At 35.8% G+C, this 23,524-nt stretch overlaps 1 protein-coding gene across 2 annotated transcripts in view; it reads left to right on the plus strand.

Annotated features, from left to right (window-relative positions):
* Window positions 1–264: 264 nt before the first annotated feature.
* Window positions 265–23,524, plus strand: part of LOC128649597 (beta-1,4-galactosyltransferase 2-like) — a 109,537-nt gene continuing 86,277 nt past the window's right edge. For both annotated transcript variants that reach the window (XR_008400681.1, XM_053702953.1), the window contains exon 1: window positions 265–409. Coding sequence is in view for 1 of the 2 variants with exons in the window: in XM_053702953.1 (XP_053558928.1) it covers window positions 271–409 (139 nt within the window). In the remaining variant the exon portion in view is untranslated. The remainder of the gene's footprint in view (window positions 410–23,524) is intronic.

Below are 23,524 nucleotides of genomic sequence, written 5' to 3' on the forward strand. Positions count from 1 at the left end.
GAGCATATACCAAGTGTATACACACACATCTACACACAAATATATTTTTACAGTAAAATCCTGAAATTACAAATACCTATCTACCTACCTATCTATCTATCTAGCTATCTAGCTATCTATCTATATCCTATATGCTCCTAATCCACCTTTACACCTTTATCACTCACATGAATGCTGTAGGCAAACAGTGCTTAAGGTGTGGTTACTGTGCTATAAACAAGGTGTCCAGCAAGCAAGCCTCAGATTCTGTTTTATAGTCACAGGACAAACATGTCACTTTGTAGGAAGCAGCATTACAGACTAATTCTCCTGATCGTTTTCTTTATTTTTGCTCTAATTACATTGAAAACACACAACATGGAAAAGCACTTGGGCTGGATGAAAAAGAAAGCACAATCACAACTTAATAGTAAGTGGGGTTTTAAAATGTATTGGAAATTATTCTTGAGATACTGTAAATCTTCTTTAGCTTGCGTTGGTATAACTGGGATTCCTTTGATATGTATATTAATTATGCAGTGAATATAGTTATACTCTGAACATATATCACAAATAGAATTTTCTTTTTGGGGCTGAGCTGGGTACTATAATAGTTGCTGTAGAGGCAAGCGGAAACGCTTGGTTCCTTTATATGAATCTCATTTAGTCCAGCTGTACAATAGTTAAAAATTCTTAATAGTTACAATAGGGATTTTTTTTTCTCTTGCAGGGCTGATGAGAATTAGAGTAGTCTTTATTTCGTTTTTAGCACTACCCACTTAATTTTTACGTTTTCAATTAGTTTTTTTCCGGCTCTATCCTGAAGAGAATATAGCTTATTCTGAGTAGGTAGTGTGCTTGTGTGTATATGAGTTTTTTACTTATGTTTTAAGTGGGTACCTTTTATCTTACTTAATAAAAGTTAAGTTTTAATTATTAGTTCCCCCCTTCTTTATTATACAATTAACTTCATTCCACTATGGTGGGCTAGTGTGCTACAATAATGCACTTTTTTTTCTCCATTACTGGGATGGTCACAGGTATTTAAAGTTGCTGAGAAATGAATAAGAAAAATTTCCTATGAGATGTGCACAACGAGTATGTCATAAAATAATATAATCACTTTTCATGCATACCCACACTCACACATTTATTTTATTGTGTGATTCAGACAGAACATACCATTTAAAAAAAACTTTCCAATTTACTTCTATTATCAAATTTGCTTTGTTCCGATGATATTCTGTGTTGAAGAGATACCTAGGTATTCATCTGGAGCACTTTATGACAGGAAATAGTGCTGCCACCTAGTGCTCTTGTAAATGGATACCATTCTTGCAGAACTGCTGCCATATAGTGCTCCAAAAATGGGCCGACTTCTAAGCATACATCCCTGATTTTCAACAAACGATACCAAGAGAACCAAGAAAATTGCTAATAGAAGTTAATTTTAAAGATATTTAAAATTGCATGCCCTATCCGAATCGTGAAAGACAAATTTTGGGGTTCAAATCCATTAAAATATAGGAAAAAGTCAACTTTTTTACTTGTTTGCTGCTATAGTAGAAATTTAAGCCCTGTGTGTGTCTGTGTATCTATCTATCTATCTATCTATCTATCTATCTATCTATCTATCTATCTATCTATCTATATTTATATCTATATAGTAGTCCACAGGCAACACTCTCTGATAAAGGGGGTAAAGCCCAGAAACATTATAGCTAATAAAAGTTTGTTTATATTATATTTACCTGGAGAGTGCCTACTATACAGATATATTGCCACCTTGGGAAGAGGCATTCCAATGGGGATCATGAGTGATGCCAACCATGATTGTTTATATATATATATATATTTATGTGTATGTATATATATATATTTATGTGTATGTATATATATATATTTATGTGTATGTATATATATATATAAATATATATGTTATTCTTTAACAGAATAGGAATATGCTGCATGTTCCTTAAGAATGGTAACATAACTACTTTCTATATACACAGCACTACCGTTAGGTATTTACTATATGTGAATTCTATATATGGAAGGCAAACTAAGTTATTTTTTGACAGTCTATAAATGATTGATAATTAAGCTTTAGGTTTCTTTAGAAACAAAAAAAAAGATTCCTGTGTTGAGCTTATTACATTTTCTGTTCCTTTGGATAAATTAGAGCAATTGCTTTAGATTATAATAATAAAACGTTGGTTTCACTGTATAGTCTTTATCCGCATGGATACAACATGGTGATTTATTTATTTAGTCTTCCCTGTGAATTGTAACTCTTATTGATTCTTAACAACTGTTAATATTTTTCTTTACTTAAAATGAAAAACCCAATAAAAATATCTAAAAAAAAAAGATAATTTTATTTTTGGTTTTCAATGGATAGGGCAGCTTGATAAAGGTCATTAGTGAAGCTCAAATGTATGTTGACAAGCAGGGTTGCCAAGTGTCCAGTACTGAACCAGACCATCCTGTATTTCTGCCAGCTATTCAGTAAAATGTAAACAAAACCAGATATGTAAATGTCTTCATTCATGGTTTCTGATGAGCTGCAGTGATAGGGACACAGTTGTTAGTGCTGATCATCTTCTCAGAACATTTACATTCCATTCTGCCTGAATGCAACGCAGTATGGCAACCGGGACTAGTGGCATCTCACTCTCCTCACACAGTAAGGCCAAACACACACTGCACAGTATGTGGGGGAAGAACTAACATCTGCTGACCCAGAACAGAGATAGTAATGTGTGGGGTAATAGGACCTAGGTTTTAATTTGATGTAAATATGTAGCAGTTATAGTGGATGCAGGGCCATGTGGTCTGATCTGATATAGGTAATTGGTTAACAGAAGGACTACAATATCAGGAATATTATCTGAGGTTTGAGGTGGGCATATGTCTGATTGGGGCTACTGGGCAATCAGTCTGATGTACATATTGGGATGAAAGCAGTACTGCAGGGTCATAGGGGCCTATTTATCAAAGGTCTTGTGGACCTGATCCGACAGTGTGGATCAGGTCTGCAAGACCTCCCTGACTGCGGAGAGCAATACGCTCTCCGTATTCAGCATTGCACCAGCAGCTCACAAGAGCTGCTGGTGCAATGCTGCCCCTTGCAGACTCGTGGCCAATGGGCCGCCAGCAGGGGGGTGTCAATCAACCCGATCGTACTCGATCGGGTTGATTTCCGGCGATTCCTGTCCACCTGCTCAGAGCAGGCGGACAGGGTTATGGAGCAGCGGTCTTTAGACCGCTGCTTCATATCTGCTGTTTCTGGCGAGTCTGAAGACTCGCCAGAAACACGTGTCCACAAGCTCCATTCGGAGCTTGATAAATGGGCCCCATAGGGTCTAATCAATCATTTTGTGTAGGTGTTTAGCTGAAAGGGTGCAGAACCAGATTTCTGATCAGGGGATAAATCATGGCTGCACGTATAGGACACAAATCCTATTGACTGAAATTATTATTCTCCCTGTTTAGAAGAAATATTTACATGCTCAGATACCAGAAACTCTCAAACTGACTTTTATTTATATGAAGCAAAAACATTAATGTTAGCATTAGTATGAATTTTCAGCTGAGTGAAATATACATTATTATATGGATATATTTTGTAATATTTTGCTTCCTTCTTATGACTTACCTTGTTATTGTCAAATATACCATAAATTATTTATCATAAGAACTTGTGTGTACCGATATTTTTTGATGTCACAAATTTGAAAATATTTCACATTGTAACTTTTTTGCTGATTTCACAAAAGTAATGTCTTTTAATATTTTAATATTTGAACTGGATTTACCATCTCATTAATCATCACATTAATGACAAACGACAATGATTTGACCAATTAATTTGCTTCATAGTGGAAATAAATTGCAGGCATTGCTGCTTAAAATGTGTCAGAACCACCTAGATGCCCAGCACCTAAGGAATTGATTGACTAATTCTCCACATGCTCATGATCTCTGAAACTTTGTGGTGACACAGGAAGAGACTTATGGAATGTGATCACTAGTGTGTTACTATATCTCATAAAGTGACAGTTATGTTCAGAATGCAAACTGTTTCTATAGATCTTACAAACCTAGTTTGTTCTTTTAGACACTATTTCGAAATTCAGGTTTTTTTTTAACTTCCTTGTTTAGTTCATTTGCCTGGAGGCAAAAGTGGAATTCTATAAAATTATAATGTCAATAGCAGGGTAATGAGTGTTCTATGTGATTGTCCATTTGATGTTTTGAGCACATTTAAAACCAAAAATAAAAGTGAGCAATTTGCAATAGAATGCCCTTATTTACCAAATAAAGAATAGTATCGGCTAGATTTAGAGTTCTGCAGCCAAAGGGGTGCGTTAGCTATGCATGCTTTTTTCCCCCCGCACCTTTTAAATACAGCTGGTATTTAGAGTTCACAGAAGGTCTGCGTTAGGTTCCAAAAAGGGAGCATAGAGCATAATTTACCGCCACTGCAACTCTAAATACCAGCAGTGCTTACGGACGCGGCCAGCTTCAAAAACGTGCTCGTGCAGGATTCCCCCATAGGAAACAATGGGGCCGTTTGAGCTGAAAAAAAACCTAACACCTGTAAAAAAGCAGCGTTCAGCTCCTAACGCAGCCCCATTGTTTCCTATGGGGAAACACTTCCTAAGTCTGCACCTAACACCCTAACATGAACCCCGAGTCTAAACACCCCTAACCTTACACTTATTAACCCCTAATCTGCCGCCCCCGCTATCGCTGTCCCCTGCATATTATTATTAACCCCTAATCTACCGCTCCGTACACTGCCGCAACCTACGCTATCCCTATGTACCCCTAATCTGCTGCCCCTAACACCGCCGACCCCTATATTATATTTATTAACCCCTAATCTGCCATCCCCAACGTCGCCGCCACCTACCTACAATTATTAACCCCTAATCTGCCGACCGGACCTCACCGCTACTATAATAAAGTTATTAACCCCTAATCCGCCTCACTCCCGCCTCAATAACCCTATAATAAATAGTATTAACCCCTAATCTGCCCTCCCTAACATCACCGACACCTAACTTCAAGTATTAACCCCTAATCTGCCGACCGGACCTCACCGCTACTCTAATAAATTTATTAACCCCTAATCCGCCTCACTCCCGCCTCAATAACCCTATAATAAATAGTATTAACCCCTAATCTGCCCTCCCTAACATCACCGACACCTAACTTCAAGTATTAACCCCTAATCTGCCGACCGGACCTCACCGCTACTCTAATAAATTTATTAACACCTAAAGCTAAGTCTAACACTAACACCCCCCTACGTTAAATATAATTTAAATCTAACGAAATAAATTATTTCTTATTAAATAAATTATTCCTATTTAAAGCTAAATACTTACCTGTAAAATAAACCCTAATATAGCTACAATATAAATTATAATTATATTGTAGCTATTTTAGGATTAATATTTATTTTACAGGCAACTTTGTATTTATTTTAACCAGGTACAATAGCTATTAAATAGTTAATAACTATTTAATAGCTACCTAGTTAAAATAATTACAAAATTACCTGTAAAATAAATCCTAACCTAAGTTACAATTAAACCTAACACTACACTATCAATAAATAAATTAAATTAAATACCTACAATTATCTACAATTAAACCTAACATTACACTATCAGTAAATTAATTACATACAAATACCTACAAATAAATACAATTAAATAAACTAACTAAAGTACAAAAAATAAAAAAAGAACTGTTACAAAAAAATAAAAAAATTATTTACAAACATAAAAATATTACAACAATTTTAAGCTAATTACACCTACTCTAAGCCCCCTAATAAAATAACAAAGCCCCCCAAAATAAAAAAATGCCCTACCCTATTCTAAAATAAAAATTGAAAAGCTCTTTTACCTTACCAGCCCTAAAAATGGCCTTTTGCAGGGCATGCCCCAAAGAATTCTGCTCTTTTGCCTGTAAAAAAACCCATACAATACCCCCCAACATTACAACCCACCACCACATACCCCTAATCTAACCTAAACCCCCTTAAATAAACCTAACACTAAGCCCCTGAAGATCTCCCTACCTTATCTTCACCACGCCGGGTATCACCGATCCGTCCAGAAGATGCTCCGAAATCTTCATCCAAGCCCAAGCGGGGGCTGAAGAGGTCCATCATCGGGCTGAAGAGGTCCATCATCCGGCTGAAGTCTTGATCCAAGCGGGGGCTGAAGAGGTCCATCATCCGGCTGAAGTCTTCTATCAAGCGGCATCTTCAATGCTCTTTCTTCTAGATCCATCTTCATCCCGCTGACGCGGAACATCCATCCTGGCTGACGACTTCCCGACGAATGACGGTTCCTTTAAGGGACGTCATCCAAGATGGCGTCCCTCAAATTCCGATTGGCTTATAGGATTCTATCAGCCAATCGGAATTAAGGTAGGAAAATTCTGATTGGCTGATGGAATCTGCCAATCAGATTCAAGTTCAATCCGATTGGCTGATCCAATCAGCCAATCAGATTGAGCTTGCATTCTATTGGCTGATCGGAACAGCCAATAGAATGCAAGCTCAATCTGATTGGCTGATTGTGTTAGTGTACTTTAGAGCACAGTAGTTAAGAGCTTTATGAACCGACGTTAGCCCAGAAAGCTCTTAACTCCTGGCTTTTTGCTGCGGCTGGAGTCTTGTCGGTAGAGTTCTAACGCTCACTTCAGCCAAGACTCTAAATACCGGCGTTAGAAAGATCCCATTGAAAAGATAGGATACGCAAATGTGGCGTAGGGGGATCTGCGGTATGGAAAAGTCGCGGCTGCAAAGTGAGCGTTAGACCCTTTCCTGACTGACTCTAAATACCAGCGGGCGGCCAAAACCAGCGTTTTAAATCTAGGGGTATGTTTTTATCTCTTTTAATTTGTGGAAGCTTTGCTAAAAGTGAAGACATTTCCTTTACCATATGTCCGATTATGAAATATTGTAAAATGTAGAACCAGATTTTTGTCCCCACTCACCTTAGAAACGCCAAAAATCTAATTCTGTAACCTGGTTTTCTTCATAGTGTTAAATCTATTGAAAGTGAATCAAAGGATCTGCCCTAAAAATTAAAACAGTGCCCAGCAACACATGTAAAAAAAGGTTAACCTCACAACCTTACCAATAAAATACAAAACAATCTGAGATGTGTGGCGCAACTATATATTAGTGTTAAGAACTGTATAAAGCTAATTAAAACTAGATCATCATTATTTTCCAAAAATAAAAATAATTATTTATTAAAGGGACAGTCTACACTAAAATTGTTATTGTTTAAAAAGATAGATAACGCCTTTACTACCCATTCCCCAGCTTTGCACAACCAATATTGTTATATTAATATACTTTATAACATTTAAACCTCTAAATTTCTGCCGGTTTCTAAGCCACTAAAGACAACATCAGTGGTGTCTACTGAACTAAAAGACCACAGTACAAGGCATACCCATTGATCGTTCTTCTCACAGTGTGTGATCGAGAGACAAAAATGCTAATGTGTGGGGTGTGGGTGGCGCCTCTTAGCCTACTGTGTAGGAGTGATATTTGATTTAGTGCAGAAATTTGCGATCAATGGTGACACAATCTATATAATACACAATTTAATGTTTTATAAAATAATTCATATAACAAAATAAATACTAAATGTGACTTGATATAAAAATAATCTGAATAACACCGGTGTCTGATGGTTCTGCAAAGATTCTTAAAAAGATAATCTGTTTGGCCAAAGTATTTCAGATTACAGCTACACTGTACAAGATATATTATACTCATATCAGATCATCTTATTATTCCATTTATTTTTAAAAGTTTACCTGATTTAATCTGATTTTATGCTTTTTAATTTTGTACTGAATTTACATGACTTGCATTGTTGGCATGGAAAAAAACCTTCAATCATGTTTCCTTTAAGATCTTTCACACTTCCATTAAGTGATACTTTTTACTTTTTATACTCACTAGGAGCTAACATGTTTTTAAAATTTCTCGCCTTTTTATAAATGAATTTAGGGTTCCTCTCAAGCGTATGTACAATTACTGGGTCTTTTAAGAGTAGGGGCCAGTGTTGTTTTACTATTTTTGCAAACATTTTATATTGTGCTGAATATGTGGCAATTATTGGTACTTCCAGTGTTTGATTATTAATCTCTTTCTTGTTAGTTTTATTTCTCTTTTTTTTTCTCTTTTTATCTCTTTTTATTAATGTACTTCTATCTATGTCCCCAATGTTTTTGGCCATTTGTTCAATTTTATCTCCATTGTAACCTTTTTGTATAAATCTGTTAATTAGGATTTTGGATTGTTGTTCATAATCCGTAGGGTCTGTACAGTTTTTCTTTACTCTAAGTAGTTGACCTTTGGGTAAATTGTTTTTCCACGTTTTATGGTGGCAACACTTAGAGTCTATATAATTGTTTGAGTAGACTTTTTTAAAATAAGTTCTGGTCTTTATCTCATCATTAATAATTTCGACTTCAATATCCAAAAAATTAAGCCACTAAAGACAGCCTCATATCACAGGCTTTTTTATTTGCTTTTCACAAAAGGAGACTGCTAGTTCATGTGGGCCATATAGATAACATTGTGTTCACGTCTGTGGAGTTATTTAAGAGTTAGCACAACACAGTACTAAGTGCAACTCAATAGATAATATATAAAAAGTCATGTGATCAGAGGGCTGTCAGAAGATGCTTAGATACAAGGTAATCACAGAGGTAAAAAGTATAGTAATATAAGTGTGTTTGTTATGCAAAACTGGGGAATGGGTAATAAAGGGGTTATCTATCTTTTAAAACAATAAAAATTCTATTGTAGACTGTCCCTTTATGAAAACTAATGATTTATTAAGAAAATAGATTCATATTTCCGAATGTTTAATTTATAAACAACGTTCATTGCAAAAAAATGTTAAAAAATTATCTTAAAAATCTGTTTTAAATGTCACTGAGTTATACAATTTCCAAATAAACAAGTCTTTTGTTTAATCTGTTTTAGTGTCCACTATTTAATAGTGTAATCAGATATGGAGTTTTCCCTTTTTATGGGTATACCTGAAATTGTTAGTATCGATCAATGATCCATATTTTTTAAAAAGTATCTTGTCTAAAAAGCTGTGAGTAGTCACATTTACTTTGTATCAGTGTGTTGTTTCAACCGTACCTCGCTGACGGTGTTCGGACAAATTAGAAAACCCGACAAATTAGCGAACCACATCACTTCCGGAAGGCTGAACTGAAAACACGCTCTAACGTTAGCAGGAGACAGTGGGGAGATAAAATCCGGTGTTCTGTCGAGAACTCCAATTCCTCAAACTCCAATCTGACGTCACTTCTGGTGACTTCTATTTTCACTATCTGTTTTGCCTGTCTTGGGGGGCGACCGCCAATCCTCTGGCACACACTCCAAGTAAACCCAAGCCCCCCTTGAACCCCCCAGGCGGAGGCAACATAGATAGTGAAGATAGGCGATTACAGTGCCCATCTGATTGGTTGTGAAACCTCTCACTCACTGAGACACAGACCAATCAGATGTATGGAAACACCGGAAGTGACATCACATTGGAGTTTTCAATGTATTAGAGTTTTCGATAGAACACCGGCAGTGAGGAACAGTTGAAACAACACACCGATACAAGTAAATGTGAGTACTCACAGCTTCTTTGACAAGATACTTTTTAACAAAATATGGATCCAACGGAATACTGAAAATAAAGGAAAAACTTCATATCTAATTACAATATTAACAAGTGGACAAAAAAAAAAGACTTTTCTGTAAACTTGTTTCTTTGGAAACTGTGTAACTAAGTGAGTAACATTTAAAACAGATTTTTAGGAGCATTTTTTAACAAATATTTTTTTACAAGGATCCTTGTTTATATATTAAATATTATGAAGTATGAATGTATTTTCTTAATAGTTTTCTTAATAAATAATTAGTTTTCTTTTTGGAAAATGATGATGTGGTTTTAATTAGTTTGATAGAGTTCTTGACACTAATATATAGTAGCCCACACACAATTTTAGATAGTTTTTGTATTTTTTCATAGTGTTGCCAATTGCCAAAACCAGCTATTGATTTACGACATTCAGAAGAAAATCTAGGAAACAGAATTAGATTTTTGGCGTCTCTTGAGAGCATGGAACAAGCACATTTTTACACAAATGCAAGAGATGTTTTTAATATCTAATGTACCTTTAAACCATTACAAAACCCTGTTATTAGTTGAATTTGTAATATTTTCACACCACGTAAACTCCATAATACTTTGCATTGAGAGAAGTTGAAAGCATTATTCTGGTACAGCCATGAGAGCAGAAGAAGATCGCTACCCCATATTTGATATACAAGTAGCAGATAGATGTTTATTGAGGTTATATTACATTTCCCTACCCTATTTTGGTTACAGATCTGGGCTTTAATATGGGGATTGATATAGAACTTATATGAATACTTGAGGATGTTCATTTTTCTTTTTTGTATTTAAGTTTTATGGGGTATTTTTTGCCTGATTGCCAGGATTACCTTACTACTGCTTTAATCATTGTTCCTAATTTTTTTGTCTACCTTTTGGGAAGAGTTAGCCTGTAAGGCTGCTTAGGATTCCACACTTGTCACCATACGTTGTTTTGTAATACCAGTACAAACTTAAACATATAGCTTAAATCACTTTTTTTAAAGCATAAAACTTGCTTTTACAGTCAATGTAGCCACTAATAAGCAAGCGCTACCCAGGTTCTGAACCAAAAAAATGGGACAGCTCTTATGCCTACATTCCTGCTTTTTCAAATAAAAAAAGCAAGAGAACAAAGAATAATGTATAATAGGAGTAAATTAGTAGGTTGCTAAAAAAAATTGCAGGTTCTATCTGAACCATGAAAGAAAAATGTGGGTTGTGTGTCCCTTTAAACACTAAATACATTTCATGAACCTCTCTCTTATTATGGGTCCCAGCAATTGGAACCTAGGTTTCACTGCTGTTATCTGAATGAGTTGCACATGTGCAAACACCTTGGTACTGTAATGGACACAGTTAAAGATAGATTTCAGTACGATGGCACCACCAATGACTAGAGGGAGATGGGGAATAACCTCAATACAATGTTTATAAAAATGTATTTAGTGTTTAATGTTAATTTAAGATCCTACTATCAATACAGGGCTGAGAGGGAAATAATATTGTGATCTACTTGTCAGTCTTTACAGGTATACCTCATCTACCCTTTTTGGTAAATCGTTTTATTCTTATGGCAGCTCTTCTAATGGTTTGTAATGGTTTAGAAAATGAAGGGAAAAAAATACACGTACAATGTTTTGGCTCAGTGAATTAAAAAGATTTGAAATAGATGGCTATTGAATAACGCCATAGGTATTTGGCAGTGCTAGGCAACTTGTGCTTTACAGACATTAGGGTAGATTTCAACTGTGTCACCTAAAGGTTCCGATGATCAAAAGCTCGCCAGCATATAGAGAAATTATGTAAAATCATTGGGATTTTTTTTAGATCTTATATTGTAATGTAGGGGGTCTCTCCACACCGGGAACCCTGCATAGTGAGATAAACGGTTCTTAAGCTAAAATGTATGTTTTGTAAATTATTAGAGGAACCTCGCCATACTGACGATACTTCCTAGATCATCTCGCCGGAGCAGAGAGCTTTAGATCATTTGACCTAAAGAATCAGGTGCTAAGAAAACAACCAACATATAAACATTAAGTGGAAGAATTTTAGCTATATTTTGGTATATTTATAAAAACAATAAAAAAAACCATTGAAAAAGCAGTGGATATACAAATTAAAGGGACAAGGTATTTAAACATGTTCTTATTTTCATCTACAATATAATGCTTAAAGGGACAGTCTACACTAAAATCTTTATTTTTTTTAAAAAATAGATAACGCCTTAACTACCCATTCCCCAGCTTTGCACAATCAACATTGTTATATTAATATACTTTATAACATTTAAAACCTCAAAATTCCTGTCTGTTTCTATGCCACTACAGGCAGCCTCTTATCACATGCTTTTTTATTTGCTTTTCACAACAAGATACTGCCAATTCATGTGGTCCATATAGATAAATACCGTGCTCTTTCCTGTGGAGTTGTGGCTGATACTGCACTAATTGGCTAAAATGCAAGTCAATAGATAATAAATAAATAGCCATGTGATCAGGGGGCTGTCAGAAGAGGCTGAGATATAAGGTAAACACAGAGGTAAAAAGTATATTAATATAACCATGTTTTCTGTGCAAAACTGAGGAATGGGTAATAAAGGGATCATCTATCTTTTTAAACAATACATTTTTTGGTGTTGACTGTCCCTTTAAAAAGTATTGATGTGTTTTTTAATTGATGTTCCTGTGCTAAATAAACCATTTTTATGTTGGAGCTGTCCACAGGAGTTAGTGAGCAACAGGTTCCCTTATATGCCGCTCTTTTGTATGTAAACACAATAAAAAACGTTTGACCAATGTGTTCCTTTATAGATACAAAGTATAAGTGAATGTTCAATACATCTCAGTGCAAATTTAATGCGCATGGGGATATCACGACTTTAGAGCTCTGGTTAACTGTTACGAGAGTCAAAAAAGTTGCACAAAAAACATCAAAAATACATTTAAAAGCACCATTACACTCATAATAACACTGCCTAAGAAAAAATATATAAAAAAGAGCATAAAAAAGTTATATGAGGTTTCAGGTGAAAAAAATGGCCTTGACATTGAGACACATACATATACATGTCTAAATATGCATATGTATGTATGTATGTATGTTTTTATAAATATATATGTGTGTGTGTACATATGTAATTATGTATAAATGTATTTACAGACATATATACACGTATAAACACATAAATAAATACATATACATACATATGTAGACATATATATTAGTGCATTGGAGCCCTTTACAGTAAAGTAGCTGAAAACATGTAAAAGCATATTTATGCAATATTCATATTTAATAAAGTGTTCATGTATTTCGATTTTATGTTGCCCCCCACTCATATACACATTCACACATACACACTCACGCGCAGACACACATCTATCTATTGCTGCAATATATATATATATATAAAATTATAAAAAAAATACTTTCCCAAACACAATACGAAGTGCTGAAAGCCAACAGAACAATCTCAATAAAAGAAAGGTTCAAAGCTACCTCTAAACTGTAAGCTTTATGGGCAGTCTCTTATTATACCCCCTAGAATGTAAGCTCTTTGGGCAAAATCTCCCATTATATACCTGTATAATACTTCTAAAATAACTGTAAGATTTTATCAAGTATACCCACAAAAAAGTGCTGCCCCCTCCCAATCTGCCGCCCTAGGCAAATGAATTGTTTGCCTAGGCCAAAATACGCCCCGATTTTAATAAATAGAACATATTCTTCTATGTGAAGAACAATGGAATGGGAAATATTGATATTTCATGTCGAGTTAGCGCACTTGGTTAAACGTGATTGAGTTTGCCCATGAGTAAGGGTGTTAGTTACGTAGTTGCGATATTCGAACTTAGGCTTTTTGTACACGTTGGGTTAGCACTTGTGCAAAAACTTTTTATTTATTTTCAACTTGTAATAGGCGTGCTACCCGACACATGCAGAAAGCTGCGAGCGCAAACTACTACTCCACTCATAATCTAGCACTTTATAGGGAACCCGGGTATAATTTAAATAAGGAAGAAAAGGATGACTTGTATTTGCATGGGCAACTCAACTGGAGATGTAAACCCCTAACAAAGAGGTTGGGACAGTTAAGCTTACCTAACTGTATGACAACTTTTGTTTGATGGTAAAGGGGGGTGTTCTCTAATTATTTATATTTATTATTAACCCCAGAAAGCCTCTAAATAAATATGTAATAATTATCCTTGCCAAGCCCTACCCAGATAAAATCAGTTTAAGTGCTCACTTATTTGACTGTGTATTATATAACTCTCAGTAATAGGGGTTTAAAACCATCAGCCTTACCGCTCAAGTTATTTTTTTTCATGTTCTTAAAGAATTGCAGTAGGACTGGAATCTACACCCTTGCTTTCAATATTAGCTAGTTAGTTTACAAACATGTTGTTTTTCCACCTGATGTGAACTGCTTAAAGGGACACAGAACCCAATTTTTTTATTTTGTGATTCAGATAGAGCATGCAATTTTAATCAACTTTCTAATTTACTCCTATTATCAATTTTTCTTCATTCTCTTGCTATCTTTATTTGAAAAAGAAGGCAACTAAGCTATTTTTTTGGTTGAGCATCTGGGTAGCACTTGTTTATTGGTGTGTGAATTTATCCACCAATCAGCAAGAACAACCCAGGTTGTTCACCAAAAATGGTCCGGCATCTAAACTTACATTCTTGCTTTTCAAATAAAGATACCAAGAGAATGAAGAAAATTTGATAATAGGAGTAAAAAGTTGCTTAGGAGTAGACATAGGAGTAGAAAGTTGCTTAAAATTGCATGCTCTATCTGAATAACGAAAGAAAAAAATTGGGTTCAGTGTCCCTTTAATTAAATGGGACTCTTGATTTAAGATAGTAATAAATCGGTCTACTTGTTTTATAAAGTAAATGTTCATGGCAAGCGATTTAGAAAACGTGACTTTGTTTACATTCCGTCATCAATAGTTGCTGTGTGGTTGCATAATTAACAATATGGCCTTTGTCCGAATGCCTCAATTGGTTGCAGACTTGCTCATTTGAATCTGCATCTGAACTTTTATGAGGAAGTGATTTAAACCGCTGCTTCATAAACCCTCCCACCAACTTAGAGTTGCCATCACCCCAGATTAATTTGACCAGGGTAATTTGGCTGCACAAGGATAGGGGGCAAGAAACTCGAGCAATAAATAAATTTGCCCACAATTTGAGATGAAATGTGGATAGGTTCACAACAGGTGTACCCTGGCCGTTTACAAATTTATACATCTAGTCTTTTTAGTCTCATAAAACCACATGCTAATCAAAGCCGAGTGCCAGTGGCTGCATTACTATACTGCATTGCAAAAGAAGTATCAACATACGTTTATACCTAGGAATTCCCTGGTTTATTAAAAAGACAAATACAATAACATATTATTGCACCTGGAGTACAATTCATGTTAAATCAAAACAATGTAACAATATTTTATGGTTACTGTAATACATTTAAAATTATATAAACATGTTTCATAACTTTTGTTAGACGGAAAAAGGCACTTTTTTGACCCATCATGCAAGCTAGACTGAAACTTGACAAGAAATAAAAAAATGTGGTAACTTTTACCTACATCTAAGCATACTCAGCAGTATCTTTTCTATTTATTTTGTTCCAAAGTGTTCAAATCAATCAATAACACTTGGACATGTAAACGAGTAGACTGCAAGACCATTTCAATTCATATACATAGTGAAACAACGTAATATTATTTTTTAGATTATTCTTTAAAATATTTTTTTTATTTCTAACATTTACAAATTTGTAATTGTACAGGTGCTGTTGGTCAAATTTATACTATAAAACAAATGGAACGTAAAAGTTAGTAGAAATAATTGGGGTTTCAATATCAATTAAATTATAATTTAAATCAATTTAGTGGATGCAATTCATTTAGAAAAAAGATAGACAGATAGAAGATAGGTAGATAGATAGATTGATAATAGATAGATAAACAGATATATAGATAGACAGATAGATAGAAAGATAGATAGAGACACATTGATAGATAGCTAGATAGATAGATAGATAGATAGATAGATAGATACAGATATATAGATTAGATAAAGTCTGCATCATAAATACATTTCATGCTCAGTGAAATGATTAAAGGGACACTGAACCCAAAAATTTTCTTTCGTGATTCAGATAGAGCATGCAATTTTAATCAACTTTCTAATTAACTCCTATTATCAAGTTTTCTTCATTCTCTTGATATGTTTATTTGAAAAGCAAGAATGTACATTTAGATGCCGGCCCATTTTTGGTGAACAACCTGGGTTGTCCTTACTGATTGGACAGCACCAATAAACAAGTGCTATCCATGGTTTTGAACCAAAAATGTGCAGGCTCCTTAGCTTAGATGCCTTCTTTTTCAAATAAAGATAGCACGAGAATGAAGAAAAATTGATAATAGAAATAAATTAGAAATTTGCTTAAAATTGCATGCTCTATCTGAATCGTGAAATAAAAAATTTGGGTTCAGTATCATTCCCAAACTAGCAGTGAAAATCTGTAGCATTCCAAAAATTCATCTCAAACACAGTGAATACTTAAGAATAATAGTGACTCAAAGGTATAAGAAAAGAAGCCTCAAATATGGCACTATGGACAGATTACAAATAAATATATATATTTACAGCCAGCAAAACTTCCTGCATATAAGATAAAAATTATTTACTGTCAGTAATGTGTTTTGAAAATTTAAACTGCAATACTAGGCTATCAATTGAGATCTTTGGTGCTTATTAAATCCTTCAAAGGGACACTCAAGTCAAAATAAAGCTGTATGTTTAAACTGGTTTTAAGACACTTTCCAATTTACTTCCACTATCACATTTAGGCCTCTAGTTATTAAAGTCTGGCGGACCTGATCCGACAGTGCAGATCAGGTACGCCAGACCTCGCTGAATATGGAGAGCAATACGCTCTCCGTATTCAGCATTGCACCAGCAGCTCACAAGAGCTACTGGTGCAACGCCGCCCCCTGCAGACTCGCGGCCAATGGGCCGCCAGCAGGGGGGTGTCAATCAACCTGATCGTACTCGATCGGGTTGATTTCCGGCGATGTCTGTCAGCCTTCTCAGAGCAGGCGGACAGGTTATGGAGCAGCGGTCTTTGGACCGCTACTTCATAACTGCTGTTTCTGGCGAGTCTGAAGACTCGCCAGAAACACGGGCTGTCAAGCTCTTTTCGGAGCTTGATAGATAGGCCCCCTAGTCTTTTTATATTCACACTTTCTAGGGAACAAGATCCTACTGACCACGTGCACAAGCGCACAGGGTAATGTCTTATTATTATGTTCTAGTTAATTAAGCCATTCTACTGCCTTTAGTGGTCCTTAAACAGTTTTGCTTTTCATAAAAAAAATTATAAGCATTCATTTATAAGCAATTATTTTGTCATTAGAGCTTGTTTTATCATTAGTGACAAAACTAGGGATTTATTGCATGACATCATCAATGACACAGTGCTTATATCATAAAATATATAAAACAAAATGATATAAATTCTTCCAGTGGGATGTGAGGTAAAAGGTGTCAGTTTCCTGTGTCAAGGTGCCAGTTGCACTTCTGTGCAACCAAAATTTAAAGGGACATTCCAGTCAAAATTTAAATGCACATAGATGAATTACATCTTTGAATAAAAACATATTTGCAATATAAATGTATTGGCAAAAATGCTTTTAGTAAAAGTTATCACTGTATTATTAACATTTTTCTCTGCAGGTGCACGTGAGACATAGCTAGAAATTCTCAGGGCACCAGAATTTTAAATACTGCAGTTGGTCAGAGCACCAGTGGGGCGAGTATCATGTCAGCAATTAACAAATTGAGTTATTGCCAGATGGTACAAGCACCTTAGGCTCTCTGAGCAAGTGCTTTGTTTATATGCTGGTGCACGGTGCATACTTAAATACACTTTTGAAACAGCAATAACTTTCATAAGAAGCATTTCTACTAATACATATATATTTAAAAAAAATGCTTCTATTCAAAATTGAAATGCATCCATGTGGATTTAAATTTTTAGCTTGAGCAGCTGTCCTATGATACACCAGATTTTTAGATGTCTAATAACTTGCGGCTAGATTACGAGTTTTTCGTGTTGAGGGGTGCGGTACTAACTTGCACGTTATTGTCACCACTCACTTACCTACAGCGCTGGTATTACAGGTTTTCCTAAACCTGGCGTTAACAGGCAAGAAGTGAGCGTAAAGCAAAATTGTGCTCCATACCGCACTCCAATACCAGTGCTGCTTAAGTCAGCGGTGAGCTGGTTGTACGTGCGTGCTCGTGCACGATTTCTCCATAGACATGAATGGGGAGAGCCGGCTACAAAAAAGCCTAACACCTGCCAAAAAGCAGCATAAAGCTCCGTAACGCAGCCCCATTGATTCCTATGTTTACACCTAACACCCTAACATGAACCCTGAGTCTAAACACCCCTAATCTTACACTTATTAACCCCTAATCTGCCGCCCCTGACATCGCCGACACCTACATTATATTTATTAACCCCTAATCTGCTGCCCCAACATCGCCGCCACCTACATTATACTTATTAACCCCTAATCTGCCGCCCCGACATCGCCGCCACCTACATTATACTTATTAACCCCTAATCTGCTGCCCCTGACATAGCCGACACCTACATTATACTTATTAACCCCTAATCTGCTGCCCCCGACATCGCCAACACCTACATTATACTTATTATGCCCTAAATCTGCCACTCCGGACATCGCCACCACCTACATTATACTTATTAACCCCTAATCTGCTGCTCCCAACATCGCCAACACCTACATTATATTTATTAAACCCTAATCTCCCGCCCCCAATGTCGCCGCAACCTTCCTACATTTATTAACACCTAATCTGCCACCCCCAACGTCACCGCCACTATACTAAATTTATTAACCCCTAAACCTAAGTCTAACCCTAACACCCCCTAACTTAAATATAATTAAAATAAATCAAAATAAAATTCCTATCATTACCTAACTAATTCCTATTTACAACTAAATACTTACCTATAAAATAAACCCTAAACTAGATACAATATAACTAATAGTTACATAGCAGCTATCTTATGGTTTATTTTTATTTTACAGGCAAGTTTGTATTTATTTTAACTTGGTAGAATAGTTACTAAATAGTTATTAACTATTTACTAACTACCTAGATAAAATAAATACAAATTTACCTGTAAAATAAAACCTAACCTGAATTACACTAACACCTAATATTACACAATTAAAATAAATTACATAAATTAAATACAATTACCTAAATTACAAAAAGAAAAGCCCCCCAAAATAAAAAAAAACCTAGCCTAAACTAAAATACCAATAGCCCTTAAAAGGGCCTTTTGTGGGGCACTGCCCCAAAGAAATCAGCTCGTTTACCTGTAAAAAAAATACAAACAACCCCCCAACAGTAAAACCCACCACCCATACAACCAACCCCCCAAATAAAAACTAAAAAAACTAAGCTCCCCATTGCCTTAAAAAGGGCATTTGGATGGGCATTGCCCTTAAAAGGGCATTTAGCTCTATTGCTGTCCACACTAACCCCGAAGATCCACTTACAGTTTTGAAGACCAGACATCCATCCTCAACGAAACCGGGAGAAGTCCTCAGCAAAGCGGCAAGAAGTCCTCAACGAAGCCGGGAGAAGTCTTCATAAAAGCCGGCAGAAGTGGTCCTCCAGACGGGCAGAAGTCTTCATCCAGACGGCATCTTCTATCTTCATTCATCCGGCGCGGAGTGGCTCCATCTTCAAGACGTCCGGCGCGGAACATCCTCTTCTTCCGACATCTAACGCAGAATGAAGGTTCCTTTAAATTACGTCATCCAAGATGGCGTCCCTTGAATTCCGATTGGCTGATAGAATTCTATCAGCCAATCGGAATTAAAGGTGAAAAATTCATATTGGCTGATGCAATCAGCCAATAGGATTGAGCTTTAATCCTATTGGCTGATCCAATCAGCCAATAGGATTGAGCTCACATTCTATTGGCTGTTCCAATCAGCCAATAGAATGCAAGCTCAATCCTATTGGTTGATTACATCAGCCAATAGGAATTTTTCACCTTTAATTCCGATTGGCTGAGAGAATTCTATCAGCCAATCGGAATTCAAGGGACGTCATCTTGGATGACGTCATTTAAAGGAACCTTCATTCTTCGTTAGACATCGGAAGAAGAGGATGCTCCACACCGGATGTCTTGAAGATGGACCCGCTCCGCGCCAGATGGATGAAGATAGAAGATGTCATCTGGATGAAGACTACTGCCCATCTGGAGGACCACTTTTGCCGGCTTGGATGAAGACTTCTCCCGGCTTCGTTGAGGACTTCTCCTGGCTTCGTTGAGGATGGATGTCCGGTCTTCAAAACTGTAAGTGGATCTTCGGGGGTTAGTGTTAGGTTTTTTTAAGGGTTTATTGGGTAGGTTTTATTTTTAGGTTAGGGTTTGGGCAGCAATAGAGCTAAATGCCCTTTTAAGGGCAATGCCCATCTAAATGCCCTTTTCAGGGTAATGGGAAGCTTAGGTTTTTTTAGTTAGGATTTTATTTGGGGGGTTTTGTTGTGTGGGTGGTGGATTTTACTGTTGGGGGGGTTGTTTGTATTTTTTTTACATGTAAAAGAGCTGATTTCTTTGGGGCATTGCCCCGCAAAAGTCCCTTTTAAGGGTTATTGGTAGTTTAGTTTAGGCTAGGGTTTTTTTTTCATTTTGGGGGGGCTTTTTTATTTTGACAGGGCTATTAGGTTAGGTGTAAATAGTTTAAATATCTGATAATTTGTTTTTTATTTTGTGTAATTTAGTGTTTTTTTTTTTTTTAGGTAATTGTATTTAATTTATTTAATTTATTTAATTGTTGTGTAATGTTAGGTGTTAGTGTAACTCAGGTTAGGTTTTATTTTACAGGTAAATTTGTATTTATTTTAGCTAGGTAGTTAGTAAATCTACCTAGTTAAAATAAATACAAACTTGCCTGTAAAATAAAAATAAACCCTAAGCTAGCTACAATGTAACTATTAGTTATATTGTAGCTAGCTTAGGCTTTATTTTAAGGTAAGTATTTAGTTTTAAATAGGAATTAATTAGTTAATGATAATAATTTTTATTTAGATTTCTTTTAATTATATTTAAGTTAGGGGGTGTTAGGGTTAGGGTTAGACTTAGGTTTAGGGGTTAATACATTTTGTATAGTGGCGGCAACGTTGGGGGCAGCAGATTAGTGGTTAATAAATGTAGGAAGGTGGTGGCGATGTTAGGGACAGCAGATTAGGGGTTAATAATATTTAACTAGTGTTTACGATGCAGGAGTGCGGTGGTTTAAGAGTTAATATGTTTATTCTAGTGGCAGCGATGTCGGGAGCAGCAGATTAGGGGTTAATAATTTTATTTTGGTGTTTGCGATGCTGGAGGCCCTCGGTTTAGGGGTTAATAGTTAGTTTATGGGTGTTAGTGTACTTTTTAGCACTTTAGTTATGAGTTTTATACTGACTTTAGAATGTGTTACGAATGTTGTGGGATAGGCTGTACCGCTCACTTTTTGACCTCCAAAAAAAAGCTTGTAATATCGGCGCTATGGAAGTCCCATTGAAAAAAGACTTTACGAAAATTGCGTAAGTTAATTTACGGTACGGCCAAAAAAGTGTGCGGGACAGCTGTACCTACAAGACTCGTAATAGCAGCGGTAGTGAAAAAAGCAGCGTTATAACCCATAATGCTGCTTTTTTACTCATAACACAAAACTCATAATCTAGCCGTTGGATTGCTATAACAAATTTTTCACAAATGATGGCAGTTTTCTACTGTGTGTAAATCACTGTAAAAACGGCCATGCTTTTCAACAAAAGATACCAGGAGAACAAAGAAAATGTGATTATAGAAGTAAATTAGAAAGTTTTTTTTTAAATTGCATGCTCTAGCGAAATCAGGAAATAAAAAGAATTGAGTTTTATATCCCTTTAAGGATTACAATAACTTCTTGTATATTCTTTCATGGTTAAAGGGCCATTATAGTGAGAAAAAATATGCTCTCTTTCATTAAAGCATCACATTCTATTGACCCTGTAAATCTATGCATTTTAACCCTGCAAAAGGGTTAAACACAAAGTTTAAATACTGCTTGGGAGCTGCAGAGAACTGCTGATCCTGAGCAGAAACTGTTGCTGAGCCTATCAGCTGCACTAGTTGCAAAGCTGAGTAGCATAATTAGTGCTGCTGATTATCGTGGTTAAACACATGTAAAGGGAGATTTATGTTGTGTTGATATAGAATAACATATCAGCCAAGTCTTAAAGGGATAGTCTAGTCAAAATGAAACTTTCATGATTCAGATAGATCATGCAATTTTAAGCAACTTTCTAAGTTAATCCTATTATCAATTTTTCTTCATTCTCTTGGTATCTTTATTTGAAAAAGCAGTAATGTAAGCTTAGGATCCAGCCCATTTTTTAGTTAAGCACCTGGGTAGCGCTTGCTGATTGGAGGATTCATTTAGACAGCAATCAGCAAGCTCTACCCAGGTGCTGAACCAAAAATGGGCTCCTAAGCTTTACGTTCTTGCTTTTTTCAAATAAAGATACCAAGAGAATGAAGAAAACTTCATAATAGGAGTAAATTAGAATGTTGCTTAAAATTGCCTGCGCTATCTGAATCATGAGATTTTAATTTTGACTAGACAATTCCTTATTTTTTTTAAAACAAATTAAGATCCTTTTTAATGCACTTATTTTTCAATAGCCTAACTCCACCCACAATTTGCCTTAAAGGGACAGTCAACACCAGATTTTTTGTTGTTCTAAAAGCTAGATAATCCCTTTATTACCCATTCCCCAGTTTTGCATAACCAACACTATTATATTAAAATACTTTTTTACCTCTGCGATTACCTTGTATCTAAGAATCATCTGACAGTCCCTTGATCACATGACATTTTATTTATTATCTATTGACTTTCATTTTAGCCAATTAGTGCAGTGTCTGCCACAATCCACAGGCGTGATCACAATATATCTATATATCCCCTGTTGTGAAAAGCAAATAAAAAAGCATGTGATAAGAGGCAGCCTTCAAGAAATTATCATATGAGCCTTTCTAGGTTTAGCTTTCAACTAAGATTACCAAGAGAACAAAGCAAATAAGTGATAAAAGTAAATTGGAATGTTGTTTAAAATGACATGCCCTATTTGAAACATGAAAGCTTTTTTTAGACTTGACTGTACCTTTAATTGTAGAAGCAAATCTGGGCTTACGTGAGCAGACAAAAAGGCTAGTCACTGTAATATTGTTAATATAAAGTACTCTGTTTTGCAGTTATCAGTTAAAGCCAATAAGGGAAATATATGTAGCATGGTTAGCCTTGAGAAGTCAGTAAAGTGCTTTTCAAGTAGAAGTTGCTGAATTTTCAGAGATAAATTACATGGAATTGGGGCAAAATAAATAATAAAAACATATTGCAAAGTTTCCATGACACTAATGCCATTTGAGTAAGTAACAAATAAATGATGAAATCCAAAATCCATAGTGACATCCACCCAGAGAGCGCTCTGTGCTTAGTTTGGTCAGACTTTTACTGCAACATCTATGACAACAAATAAACCACAGTGCACAGTGCCACATGCCATAATATTGTCCTATGTTAGGAACAGGAATAAAAGTATGAACAACTCACAAAATGCCTAGATCGGTTGATTACTTCCGGTACTGCAACTCCTTTCAGGATTTCTCCGGTCTGACTCACACTCACCTGTTTAAAGCTTCAATGGTTACAGTCAGC

Source organism: Bombina bombina, chromosome 2 (genome assembly GCF_027579735.1).
Source record: "Bombina bombina isolate aBomBom1 chromosome 2, aBomBom1.pri, whole genome shotgun sequence".
Lineage (NCBI taxonomy): Eukaryota > Metazoa > Chordata > Amphibia > Anura > Bombinatoridae > Bombina > Bombina bombina.